The following is a 14,347-nucleotide window of genomic DNA, read 5'->3' as shown; positions in this document are numbered from 1 at the left end:
GGGAAAAGTCAAGCTGGGAACTGCTTGGGACAAATCTGCCTTCCATTCTATTCAAAGTCATGCTTCTGTCCACTGAGATAAACATATATCTGATTGACTCATTTGGAAAGGCTAATCAGAAACTCAAAACAATGCAACCATTTGTCTCTTATCTACCTGTGACCTGGAAGCCTCCTACCTCACTTCCGAGTTGTCCCACCTTCCTGGACCAAACCACTATTATCTTACATATATTGATTGAAGTTTTGTGTCTCCCTAAAATTTATAAAAACAAGCTGTGCCCCAACCAACAAGCTGGGCACATGCCATCAGGACCTCCTGAGGCTGTGTCACAGGTGCAAATCCTTAACTTTGGCAAAATAAACTTCCTAATTAACTGAGCTCTGTCTCCGATAATTGGGGTTCACACAAGATATTACCATTGAGGGAAACTGTAAAGAATACAGGGATCTTTCTGTATCATTTCTTACACTGTGCACAACTCTACAATTTTCTCAAAATATGCTTAAAATAATGTTTGAGGAAATGAAACACACACAGACATACCCACATTGCTGGGCCTCATCACCAGTTTCTGATTCAGGTCTGGAGTAAGACTTGAAAACGTGCATTTTAACAAGTTTCCAGGTGAAGCTAGTCTGGGACCAGCTATGAAAACCACTAGTTTAGAAAATAATATCCTGGGGCAGGTATTGTTGTTCCTATTTTGTGGAAGAAACCTAAAGATTAAGTGACTTCAGCCAGGCACGGTGGCTGACGCCTATAATCCCAGCACTTTGGGAGGCAGAGGCAGGAGGATAGCTTGAGCCCAGGAGTTTGAGACCTCCCTGGGCAACACAGAGGCCTTGTTCTCCCCACAACAAGAACAAAAAAGTGACTTCACCAAAGGTTCTAGAACTGACAGGGCCAGGACTCAAATCAGGTCCTACCAGCTCAGTGTTTTTCCATAAGCTAATCAAGGTCAGGAATAATCTCAGTCATAAGGACTCTCTAGAGTCTAGCACAGAACAGAAATCAATAAATGCTTGAATTGTACTATCCTAAAAACTAAAACTCGTAAAATGTGGCAGCTTAAACATTTCACAAACTTTATAATATATACATACACATTAAACTGTGTACTAGTCTCAGCTCTTAGGTTGTGCCCTGAAGAAGTGCTTAAACTCTGTTCCTAGCTTCCATAGACCTGAGATCAGGGAGCTGGTTCCTTCCTACTTAATTCTGGATGCCTTATTTTAAAATCTTCTGAGGTTTTATAGATAGCTACAAGGTGTGAAACGAAAATAAATCTCAGGACCTCCCAAATCACTAAGCCAAGAGAAAAGTCAAGCTGGGAACTGTCAGGCCAAACTGCCTCCCATTTTATTCGTAAATAAGACAGCCACAAAGAAAAGAAGCTACATACCTCCCTCACAATTTGCCCACAGGAAATTTCTTGTGGACGAAGGACAGACAGAACTCAGTCATCCCTCTGAGACTCACCTGACACAAATGCATTGCTTCCTCTGCACTATTTATGTAAAAATGCAGACTCACTGAGCCAGACTAAATTGTGTATTCAGGCTGATCAAGGACTCAAAAGAAGGCAACCTTTTGTCTCTTACCTACTTATAACCTGGAAGCCCCCACTTAGAGTTGTCCCGCCTTAGCAGACCAAACCAATGTACATCTTAGACATACTGATTTGTCTCATGTCTCCCTAAAATGTATAAAAGCAAACTACGTACCCCGACCACCTTGGGCACACCTCCTCAGGACTTCCTGAGGCTGTGTCATAGGCACGTCCTTAACCTTGGCAAAATAAACTTTCTAAATTGACTGAAACCTGTCTCAGACATTTGGGGTTCACAAAGGTCATCCTTAAAAGAACACAACCAGATCGGGCGCAGTGCCTCACATCTGTAATCCCAGCAGTTTGGGAGGCCGAGGCGGGCGGATCACGAAGTCAGGAGATCGAGACCATCCTGGCCAACACGGTGAAACCCCATCTCTACCAAAATACAAAATATTGGGCCGGGCACGGTGGCTCACGCTTGTAATCCCAGCACTTTGGGGAGGCCGAGGCGGGCGGATCACGAGGTCAGGAGACACTCTACTAAAAAATACAAAAAAATTGCCGGGTGGTGGGGGGCCTGTATTCCACTATCGAGAGGTGAGGCAAGGATGGGTGAACCGACGCAATCTCGGCTCACTGCACTCCAGCCTGGGCGACAGAGCGAGACTCCGTCTCAAAAAAAAATACAAAATATTGGCCGGGTGTAGTGGCATGCGCCTGTACTCCCAGCTACTCAAGAGACTGAGGCAGGGGAATTGCTTGAACCCGGGAGGCAGAGGTTGCAGTGAACCGAAATCGCACCACTGCACTCCAGCCTGGTGACAGAGCGAGACTCCATCTCAAAAAAACAAAAAAATAAAAATAAAAAAACCACAACCAGTTATGTTTACGATTCACATTACTATTTAATCAAAACAGATACCTGACACAGCTTTCTCAATTTCTGAAAATCCCAAGTGAGAAACAGAAGAAAAACATATAAACAAAATACTTACTAAACAAAAATTCCCTGACAATGCACTTGGCATAAAGGACTGGGGGGAACTACAAACTTAAGCAATTCTATGGAATTTTAATACTGTGCTCAGTTTTCAGCAAAATTACACATGCCTAGATTCACAGAGATGCTGAAGCAATTACATTACTTACCAAAACTGATTTCCTGCAGTTAGCTCTCAAGAATTCCACTTTAAAATCCCTTTATGCAACAAGACACCACAATAGTCTTCTATGTCTCCATGGCAAAGGTAACAAGCCTTGAGGAAATAGGCTTAAATAGCTAAGAGGGTTTTACATTAGAAATAAGAACTTTCTGGTGATGGCAGCTCCCAGCACCTGAGAGGGATTATAGTCACGATCATGCCTGAACACTGGATGCTTAAAATATTCAACCCAATAGGCTCTTTCCAAACTGTCCGTTTCAGGTTCTACTTACTTACATTAGTAACAATGGCCAAAGATAGTAAATAACGCTATTTTGTTAGAAGAATGGAAAAAACTAAATAATAAAAGTAGGATTCAAATACAGGTGAAGGTCCCAGGAACCCAGTATCTAGAACTGAAAACTAGTTTCCATTAATTAGCTGCCTTTCCTTCTACCAGAAAATAGTGCTACTATTCCATGTAGCTCTCCACGGGCTCTTGCCCAGCCAGCTCTAGTTTCCTAATATAACTGAGGGAAACTTTAGACTCACATTTAACCTACAAATAAATCACACAACTCTCCAGTGCCATTCCCATCCCCTAGCAACAGAGCCGCCAGGACCTTTATTTCTTGCAGTCAGAACTTTAATGCAGAGGAGGAAGTAACAGCTTGGTTTGTCACAAACTGAGAACTATCTGTATTCTTACTACCTCGGAATATCCTAGAAGGAGTTATTAATTCACTGCAAAGGGAAACTGTAATCCATATGTTAGGTCAATGGGCAGGAATTAACTTGGAAAATTTTTTTATATCATGATCCGCCCGCCTCGGCCTCCCAAAGTTGGGATTTACAGGCATAAATAGCACCTAGGTACACACATAAATTCCCGTTTTGAAAAAGTACCAAAAGGCTTAATTTTTACCTGATAATCCTAGCATGTTCAATTCAAAAAAGACTCAAGCATAACATTGTTAAAAACATTTATTCTGATACATTCTATCATAAGTTAGTACAAGTTCCACTCTGCTACAGATGCATCTGTGAAGAGCCTTGTGCCATCCAACTAGTGACTGAATGATGTCCCATCTCTTATCCGAGCCAGAGCACACATCTTCCATGCTGTCCGCTGATTGCCTCCAAATCCAGAAGACCAAATAATCCTTTATCCCCAAAGTAGGCTAAAATGTTTGTGAAGAGGAGAAAGAAATTAAATTCTAAAATAAAAATCTTCTAGACATAACCTAAGACCTGAAAACTTTATACATTTATGTTTGTTTCCTCATCAGAATTCAGTTATGAAAAGACAAGGATCAATCCCACTGAACAAACAAATTAAACATACAGAACTGTATTAAAATACACTTTACTTCTGAGCACAGTTACCTATCAGAAACAAAAACAAAAATGAGAGCAGACATAAAATGAAGTCAATCAAAAGAAAAACGATTACTGATTTCCATTAACAGGTAGGCCTGATAAACCCAGAAAACAAAGCTATCTCATTATTAGATGCAATATCAGTAATACTAAAATAACATTTATTGAATGGTTTCTGTGCATTAGACACTGAGGAAAGTTCACAACTCCCAACTACGATGCCTATTTTAATGTGCAAATTGAGGCTCTGAGATAGTTATATATGATTTAAGTGGGTACAGTGGGATGTGGCCTAAGTGCTCTTACAACCATTAAGTTCCTAGGGAGCAATTAGCCTCTACTTCCACCTCAACTAACTCTTACCCCAAACATTCCAGCCGCTAAGAAGCCCAAACTCCCAAATCATTTGCTGACTCCAATAGTCTAAGAAGGAGAAAATAGATGTTTCATTTCTAAATCCTGCTGCTTAAAAATGTAGCCCAGTTGAATAAAACTGCATTATTAAATGACAATGACAGTTTTGTAAAGTTTATTTTTTAAAAATATTTTCCCTGTGCCTAAGAAGAAAACACACATCTATTTCCAATTTTCAAATGTGTATTCAAATCTCCTCTTAAACCCTAAGTATTTTTGCACACAGTTAAGATATGAAAATAAATTGGCCAGGCATGATAGTTCATGCCTGTAATCCCCGCACTTTGGAGGCTGAGGTGGATGGATCTCCTGAGCCCACGAGTTCAAAACCAGCCTGCGAAACATGGTGAAACCCTGTCTCTTAAAAAAAAAAAAATACAAAAATTAGCCAGGCTTGGTGGTGCACACCTGTAATCCCAGCTACTCAGGAGGCTGAGGCAGGAGAATCACTTGAACCTGGGAGGCGGAGGTTACAGTGAGCCGAGATTGCACCATTGCACTCCAGCCTGGGCAACAGAGCAAGACTCCGACTCAAAAAAAAAAAAAAAAAAAAAAAATTAGCCAGGTGTGGTGACACATGCCTGCGGTCCTGGCTACTCGGGAGGCTGAGGTGGGAGGACCACCTGAGCTCAGGAGGTCAAGGCTGCAGTGAACCATGACTGTGCCACTGCACTCCAGCCTGGGTGACAGAAAAAAACACACAAAAAAAGATCTATGAAGGTCTCTTCTTCATTGGTAATGGGCAGCAAAAATATAAAAAGGAAATCTTGCTCAGCCTTATGCAGATAATGGAAACGATTCTCTTAACCTTGATATTCACATATTTTGCCTAATTGTAAAACATTTTGCCTAAATGTTTTACTAAGACACTGCCCCTTATATATTAAAGTACTTTTGAATAAGGCATTCATGCCAACCAACACTTGCTGACCACATACAATGAGTCATCCTGGGTGAAAGAGGATACACTACGATGAATGTGGTCCTAATCGCAAACAACCCAACAACTTGGCAAGGGAAACAAACTAGTAGATCATTAACTGTATTGTTTACATAAGTATGATATAAACAATAAATATATGCAGAAACAATAGACTTTATATCAATAAACAATACACTTTATGTTAATAAAAACCATAGCAGGTATAATTCTGTTCCTTTCAGAGTACAGATTAGGCAGCTCAGATCTCTCTAGTCACTCTTCCCAGTGCAGGGAGCACAGTACATGAAATTCCTTAACTGAGTAACCCTTGGCAGGCACTCACTCGATTCTTTCCTAAAACACAAATGCCTCTGGAAGGAAACCAGAAGATGCTCTTAATGACAGAAAAGAACAAGAGGGTTAGCACCAGGAAGGAGAGAAGCACTGAGAAGACAGTAAGATGAAGAAATGAAAAGCCGTAGGACAGGGATGCTTCATCTAGTTGTTGAAGGTTCAAATCTTGCTGGGATAAATGCAGCCCCCAAAAGGGACAACAGAAAGACACATTCTCTCCCCACTTCTGTATCCTAAATCACCCAGGGCACAAAAAAATGTTATTTCCTAGCATGCAGGTCCAGCCTAAAATTTGTACAAGATGCAATGCTTTCTCAATTCCTGTCCAAAGGACCACCAAGACAGCCAGGTGCTGTGGCTCATGCTTGTAATCCTAGCACATTGGGAGGCCCAGGTGGGAGGACTGCTTGAACCCAGAAGTTCGAGACCAGACTGGGCAACACAGTGAGACCTTGTCTCTACAAAAAAACTAAAGTAAAATATAAAAAACCCATAGAAGACCATCAAGAGATGAGGGTCATTAGTTAATTCAATGCTTGTTGAGCAACTACTTTAGGTGCTTATGAGACAAAATATATTATAGCTACAAGCATAATACAAGGCAGAGAATGACAGATACAAAAGGATACTATGGGGCTGGGTGCAGTGGCCCATGCCTATAATCCCAGCACTTCGGGAGGTTGAGGCAGGATCACTTGATCCCAGGAGTTTGAGACCAGACTAGGCAACAGGGAGAGATCCTGCCTCTATAAACATTAAAAAGAAAAAAAGAACCTATGGAAACACAAAAAAACAGAGTAGTTTTAGCTAGGAGAAAAGAAGGAAGAGATTTACGGAAGTGGCGACATTTGAGATCGGGCTTTTCTAGAAGCAGATTTCCATCCAGTGGATACTAAGGGGAAAAAGCATTCCAGGCTGAGGGAGCACAAGCATAGGGGCAAAGGCATAAAAATATACATAGTTTATTCTGGGACTTAGCATGCAGTATCATATAGCTAGAGCACTGTTTTCATAAGGAAATGGGGATAAAAAAAGATGACACTGAAAAGATTAAAAATTACTATTAATAGTTTACTGATCACATATTACTTGACAAGTACTGCTAATACTTTATATATAATATTCTTATTCAATGCTCATGGCTACCTTATTAGGTAGGTATTATTATCCCCAACTGATAAAAAGGGGAGATGACAGCTTAGAAAGGTTAGTGGCTTCTTGGAGGAAGGTATTTGATGATAATTTCCAATACTTGGAAAATGTCCACACAGCTTGACTCAGTAGTCCTCTCTTATGTTTCCCAAGGTAATGTTTCTCTAAGCAAATAACTGGTCTAAGGCCAAGGCCACTCAACTAGTAGGCAGCAGATATATTACCTCAATCCCTATTTTACAGAAAAGGAAATTCATAGATCAAAGAGTAAGGGCTAAGAAAAATGGACTTAGTGGGGAATCTGAAAACAGTTTCTAAAAGTCATGCCATAAACAGTTAAAGGAAGAGAAAGAGGTGAAGAAGGTAGTGTGTGAAGATCATTTGTTGAAAAAATTTATCAGGGAAAACAGAATAACTGCAGAAGTGAACAATTTGAAGGCACATATTGTAGTACCCTTTGAGAATAAAGAAGACCTTCCTCTGAAAATGAAGAGAGCAGCAAGGCAGATGTGGTGGAAGAAATTCATATCAGATGGCATTGTGCTAAGTAAAGGAAGAGGTAAAATTACTTGGGGAAGGCCACATGACCCAGTGGAAAGAATGTGAGCTTTGGAAATAGAACATATTCCACCACCTACTGACTGTATAACCTGCTCTGAAGGACTGAAGTGACAACTAGACACATTGTGTAAAAAGTACCTAAAGCAGTGTAGGTGATAGTGACACATAGTAGGTGATAGTGAATATTTTCTGCCCAGTCTAGAAAAACATGGCTCAGAGTAAAAGTTCGAAGAAAATGAATGAAGCCCTAGAATAGTCAGTGAAAAGTCTGTGAGGGCAACCCACAAGAGATGTCTGAGACAGGATCAAGCAGAAATCCGATTCACTAGTGTGCAGTAGTCATGGTCATCATAGTGCCACAAGTATCAGTTGTTCTTCCAGAGCAAACCTGCCTGTTTGAGATTATACCTATACATATAATTTTCATAAGCATGCACATATATGCATACATATGTATATGAATATGTATACTGTGTGTGTGAAGTTTTCACAAGTGCTTACACATACCAGAAAGATCATTTCTGAGAAAGGAATTTGACAGTCAAGAGCCATAAATGCTCATACTTTATTAATCCCATGACAATTTATAAGGAAATCAAAATCTATAAGAGCTATGTCTACACAAATGTTAATTATTTACTTTTTTTTTTTTTTGGTAGAGATGGGTCTTGCTATGTTGCCCAGGCTGGTCTTGAACTCCTAGCCTCAAATAATCCTCCCACGATCTTCCCACCTTGGCTTTCCAGAGTGCTGAGATTACAGGTGTGAGCCACCACACCCTGCCCAAATGTTAATTATATTGTTATACAAAATACTGAAAAATTGAAAAACCTGCGTAAACCGCAACTGGAAAATATATGGGATAGCAACTCAAATTTTAGGTGAAAACAAAATCCTGCACACCCTTGTCAGAATGATATAAAAGGTTGTATTCATCTGAATGAGGATAAGATGGGAATATGAGAAATTTAAAACAATTCGTATTTTAAAGTGGTAGGATAATAAATTTTTTTTCTGTTAAAATATGTTTCATTGTAGTTATAACATGGTACAGTAAATACAAATTAGGAGGGGGAAGAGAAAGTAGTTGCAGTTTTCCAATAGCCCAAAACTATACTGACTGATAAAGCTCCATTTCAAGGCCTGCCACTATTACTCTTTTATATCTTAGTGATTCAGTACTACTGTATGAACATTTGCCCTGAAATGTTTAGTTTTAAGAGCAGTACCTCAAAACAGTTGGTTCAGGCATTCCAGGATCTGCACCCCTCTTAAATCCTGAATCAAGGAAGACAGAAGAGAAAAAATATTAATTAAAACCCCAGCAGACAAAACATTTACAATCAAGACTTTTTCTTCTTTGTAACCCAACCTAGGATAGCCAGAATGATATCTAGACCAACCAGCACTATCTAAATTTACCTATGCTACAGAAGTCTCTAATCTTCATTAGAGTATGAAATTATGTCCAGGACTAATCAGTAGGAAGAACAAGCTATCTTATTCCTTTCTTTTGGAGACAGAGTCTCACTCTGTCACCCAGGCTGGAGTGCTGTGGCATGATCTCGGCTCACTGCAACCCCTGTCACCGCTGCCTCCCAGGCTGAAGCTATTCGCCTGTCTCAGCCTCCTGAGTAGCTAGGATTACACGCACGTGCTGCCACGCCCAGCTAAATTTTTTTGTATTTTTAGTAGAGACAGGGTCTCACCATGTTGGCCAGGCTGGTCTCAAACTCCTGACCTCAAATGATCCACCTGCCTCGACTTTCCAAAGTGTTGAGACTACAGGTGTGAACCACCATGCCCCAGACGAAAACAAACAACTTTTTCAGTGAGCCACTGCACACGGCCATTATTCCTATTTATATACACAATTGGCACAGTTGCCCTTAGCATGTTCTATCTTTCATTATTAGTCATTTACCCAGAAATAAGATACCACAACTCCCAAATTATACTGGATGAAAGACTATGAAGAGCAAAATGATTTTTGGAAAAACACACAACTATACTTTTTAATTTTTTTAGAGACAAGGTTTCACTATACAGTTCAAGGCTGGTCTTGAACTCGTGGGCTCAAGTGATCAGCCTCCTCAGCCTCCCAAAGTGCTGGGATTACAGGCGTGAACCACCATGCCTGGAGGAAAAACTACTGAACTTTTTAAAAAACACAACTGAGGATATTTTATCCCCCATAAACCTCTTTTTATAAAACAAAGACCAAGGCCGGGCGCGGTGGCTCACGCTTGTAATCTCAGCACTTTGGGAGGCCGAGGCAGGCGGATCACGAGGTCAGGAGCTCGAGACCACGGTGAAACCCTGTCTCTACTAAAAAGTACAAAAAAATTAGCTGGGCGTGGTGGCCGGCGCCTGTAGTCCCAGCTACTCGGAGAGGCTGAGGCAGGAGAATGGCGTGAACCTGGGAGGCGGAGCTTGCAGTGAGCCGAGATCGCGCCATTGGACTCCAGCCTGGGTGAGAGAGCCAGACTCTGTCTCAAAAAAAAACAAAAAACAAAAAACAAAGACCAATGATAGAAAAAGGACGGGTAGAGGGCAGGGGGGCAGGGGATGGGTCATCCAATACTTATTACTTAACAACTTAATTAAATCAACTCGTTACAAGTATGGTTAAGTATATCTTTTACCATTTGAAATATATTTATAAATTAACCTGATGACATGTATGTTCACTTGCTGAAGCAAATGACTAAATTAGAGAGGTTTCAAGAACTATGAAGGGTCTGCAATTTTATCTTATTTAAAAGATAACAAAAAATAGTATGTGTAATAGGGAATAAAAGTTAACATGTAAAAAAAATCTTGTGACTTAGACCATTAAAATAAATAAAAGATAACGAACTGGCCTGCCAATTTCACAGATGTTGGTATAAACACTATTCTTTTTTTTTTTTTTGAGATGGAGTCTCGCTCTGTCACCAGGCTGGAGTGTAGTGGTACAATCTCAGCTCACTGCAACCTTCGCCTGCTCCTGGGTTCAAGCGATTCTCCTGTCTCAGCCTCCTGAGTAGCCGGAATTACAGGCATGCGCCACTACACCCAGCTAATTTTTGTATTTTTAGTAGAGACAGAGTTTCTCCATGTTGGTCAGCCTGGTCTCGAACTCCTGACCTCTGGTGATCCGCCCGCCCCAGCCTCCTGCACATGTGGTGGATTGCACTGCAGATTAACTGGAGTTCAGGGAACAAGAGTCTTTTTTAATGGCCTGTAAGCACGTCTCCCTTTGCTCTGGCTGGAGGTACTATTTTCCAAGGCTGTTTGTTCTACAAACACCCTCAAAAGACAATATGGAACAAAGGGTCATCAGAGCCCCTGCTTATAAGATGTGCAGAAATGCAAGAGACCATGGAGAATTGTCTTCCAACAAGTGGCTCATTAAAACTCTTTTGTTAGTAAATGTCCAGACAGATTCTCTATTATTGTGTCACTGCTTGTCATATTTTATAGTACTATACTCCCTGAAGCACTGAAAGTTATGATTGAACCTAAATTACATACAAAGTTAAATCTGCAGTTGCTGGTTTTAGTGAGAGTTGAGGTGGAGGAAGTAAAAGAACAACCTGGAGCCAGGTGTGGTGGCCCATTCCTATAATCCCAGCACTTTGGGAGGCCAAGATCAGAAGATCACTTGAAGCCAGAAGTTCAAGACCACCAGCCTGGATAACATAGCAAGACCCTGTCTCTATTTCAACGTGGGAACTGGTTTAGACATAAAATTAAATATACAGCATAAAGGAAAAGACAATCATAGACAAGTACTGGAAAGACAACCTTAACACCAATCTCATATAACTTGAATTGAATGTTGGGGTGAAAATCACCATAACGGTAGTCCTAGGAAGGGAATATAGCCAGTGTGCATAAAAAGAAAAATAAACTCTAGTATGGAAAAGGAATGCATTATCCACTCTTAGACGAAAGCCCCTGGCATGCAGATTGCAGCAATCAGCTACAGCTTTCTAGCAATAGAAACCGAATCTCGAAAAACAGGGAGGAGGAGGGAACAGTAGATGAAAAGACTTACAGAGAAGCAAAAAACCACAGGGACACAAAAAGCAAGAGCACGCTAAAATAGGACCTCGCATAGGCAGTGAAAAAAGAAGGTGGCACAAAGAAGGGGAAGAATCAAGCTTCCAACCCTCTCTTAGCTAAAAGGGGAGCTAGTCCCAGTGTTTGACCAGCCAGAGTAGGCCCTTCTAACAGTAAGTGAAAGAAGTGAGTGGGGGGGAGGTGCTGCAAGAATAGTGGGGACAACACCAACTGTCATATTTACTCTAATCCTTGGTACCCACACAAAGTCACTAAAATCTAGAAAAGTAATGTTTTTTTAAAAAATTGCACCGAGAATAAGGGAGAAAAACGTCTTTTTAAGTTCTATAATCCCAGGTTATCAGTTGGCTTGCAACTCATGGAGAAATAGAAACCAGAGCTGCTTAGTACAGAGTGTACTTTATCTTATACAATGCATGACACCTAAATTAAACAGGAAGCAGCACCTTGTTAAAACCATAGCATTTTAAAATGTGAAACTGAGTTTTAGAATTGTCAAACTATATGCTCAAACTGACACAGCTAGGATGAAAAACCTGCTCTTTCCCTTTCACCGAACTGCCTAAGTGGGGCAGTAAAATTAAAAAGAAAAAACTTGGCCGGGCGCGGTGGCTCACGCCTGTAATCCCAGCACTTTGGAAGGCCGAGGCGGGCGGATCAAGAGGTTAGGAGATCGTGACCATCCTGGCTAACACAGTGAAACCCCGTCTCCAGTAAAAATACAAAAAATTAGCCGGGCATGGTGGCGGGCGCTGTAGTCCCAGCTACTCGGGAGGCTGAGGCAGGAGAATGGCGTGAACCCGGGAGGCGGAGCTTGCAGTGAGCTGAGATCACACCATTGCACTCCAGCCTGGGCGACAGAGCCAGACTCCGTCTCAAAAAAAAAAAAAAAAAAGAAAAAGAAAAAACTACAGCCTGGCCGCAGTGATTCACACTTGTAATCCCAGCACTTTGTGAGGCCGCGCGCGGGGTGGGGGCCGGCGGGAGGGGAGGTAGCTAACTTGAGGCCAGGAATTTGAGGCCAGCCTGGCCAACATAGCAAAACCCCGTCTCTACTAAAAATATAAACATTAGCCGCGAGCGGTGGCTGCAAGTCTGTAATCACAGCTACTCGGGAGGCTAAGGGGGAAAGATCGCTTGATCCCGAGGCAGATTGCGGTGGGCAGAGATCGCGCCACTACACTCCAGCCTGGGCACATAGCGAGACTATGTCTCAAAAGAGAAAAAAGGAAAAAAAAAAAAAAAAAAAAAAAAAGAGAAGACAGAAAAGAAAAAACTACAGAATAGGTCCCAGTCTGCAACCCTAACTGAAAAATATTAATAAATCCTTGTAGTAAGTGACCGAGCCTGTTGGCACGAGCCTGTAGTCCCAGCTACTTGGGAGACTGAGGTGGAAGGATCGCTATAGCACTGGAGTCGGAGGTTGCAATGAGCCGGGATAGGGCCACTGCACTCCAGTCTGGGTGACAGAGCGAGACTCTGTCTCAAAAACAAAAACCAAAAAAACCCCAAATCCTTTAAGCACCCAATAGTGGTTAAGACTATGGGCTCTGATGCCCCACTGCCTGAGCCCATAACTCCCTCCAGTCAGCATAGCTGTGCGACCTTGGCAAAAAAGTTTCTCTACGGCTGTTTCCTCACCTGTAAAATGGGGGCAGTAATAGAAATCATCCAAACCCTTCACTGTACAGGTAAGAAAGCAGAGGCATCCAACGACTATTATTATAATCATGCTTTCAATGGCAGTGGTACTTTCACGAGATGTCTCGATTCCCTGAACAGGACTCTTTCCACTTAGGACCACATGGAGCGGTGACGAAAACACCCCGAGAACCACCTAGTGCTAAAGAGTGGATTAGTCACTTTCACATCCACTGGGGTCATCCAACCCTCCCAACAACCCCGAGAAGTATGACCTCCACTTTAAGGATGCAAAAATAGAAAAGGAGGGATTGCAAGACTGCTTAAAGACCATGCAACTATAAAGCGATAGAACGGGATCTCGAACTCAGGTTAGATCGGCCCCCCTTGACCAGACAGCCTCAGGGGCCGTGCACGGCGGTGTTCCCTGTTTTTCTCTCCTTCCCCCGATGGCCAAAAATGGGGCTGCTGTCTCCGCCACCCCCTTCCCTCCAGTCACTTTCCCGGTTCTTCTCCCACTGACCCAGGTAAATCACAAGAGGGATAAAGCCCCAGCGAATGGCAAACTGGCCCCCCTTGAAGAGCTGCTGTAGTCTCTGCTTGGCCTCTTTGCTCAGCTTCACCATGGCGACGGCAGTGTGGCGCAGGGACGACCCCTTACAGCAACCACCGCGTCGGGAATCCGAAAGGGAAAGGAGGTGCGCAGGCGCCACACACGGCCTTTACGGCAGGAGTCGTGAGAGTCGCCAGCAGAGGTCGTAATTCATCGCCTTTAACCTTCCCTGCTCTTCCACCTCGCCGCCAGTAGTAGGCGCGTGCGTGGTTGCGATCATGGCTGGCTGTAACTTCGCGTTTCTGTTACCCACTTTCAAAGCGCATATTCAGGTGTTCCTTCCTTCTCATAGAAGGAACATTAATTAAATTCAGAGGGACTGGGTTTTAGTCCCAACTCTTATTCTTACTGGCTGTGTAACCGTGGACAAGTTATTTAACTTCTCAGAATCAGGTTGTTTGTTCAAACCTGAGGTTGAAATGCAAAAAGGTTACGAAGTGACACTCAGTAGGGCCCGAATCCATGTTTTCTTTGATCCCAATCTTTAAAAAAAATTTTTTTTAATTACTTGCCAACATTTTAGAATTTGGGAAATCTCACATGAA

At 42.1% G+C, this 14,347-nt stretch overlaps 1 protein-coding gene across 1 annotated transcript; it reads right to left on the bottom strand.

Moving 5' to 3' along the window:
* Window positions 1-2,550: 2,550 nt before the first annotated feature.
* TOMM7 (translocase of outer mitochondrial membrane 7) lies at window positions 2,551-13,914 on the bottom strand. The gene is made up of 3 exons (XM_032759531.2): window positions 13,713-13,914; window positions 8,710-8,758; window positions 2,551-3,878 (listed from the first exon to the last, which is right to left on the bottom strand). Exons 1-3 carry the CDS (start codon window positions 13,813-13,815, stop codon window positions 3,863-3,865), a joined length of 168 nt encoding a protein of 55 aa, XP_032615422.1. The 5' UTR covers window positions 13,816-13,914; the 3' UTR covers window positions 2,551-3,862.
* Between the last annotated feature and the right edge of the window lie 433 nt (window positions 13,915-14,347).

Source organism: Hylobates moloch, unplaced genomic scaffold (assembly GCF_009828535.3).
Source record: "Hylobates moloch isolate HMO894 unplaced genomic scaffold, HMol_V3 SCAFFOLD_1, whole genome shotgun sequence".
Lineage (NCBI taxonomy): Eukaryota > Metazoa > Chordata > Mammalia > Primates > Hylobatidae > Hylobates > Hylobates moloch.
Note: the sequence above shows the minus strand (reverse complement) of the source record. Positions and strands in the feature narration are given on the sequence as shown.

What these genes read in the sequence shown, in the direction of transcription:
- TOMM7 (XM_032759531.2), bottom strand. Translation starts at nt 13,815, where the DNA reads ATGGTGAAGCTGAGCAAAGAGGCCAAGCAGAGACTACAGCAGCTCTTC. An exon ending in CCCTCTTGTGATTTACCTGG is followed by an intron (nt 8,759 to 13,712) that starts GTCAGTGGGAGA and finishes TCCTTGATTCAG; the next exon opens with GATTTAAGAGGGGTGCAGAT.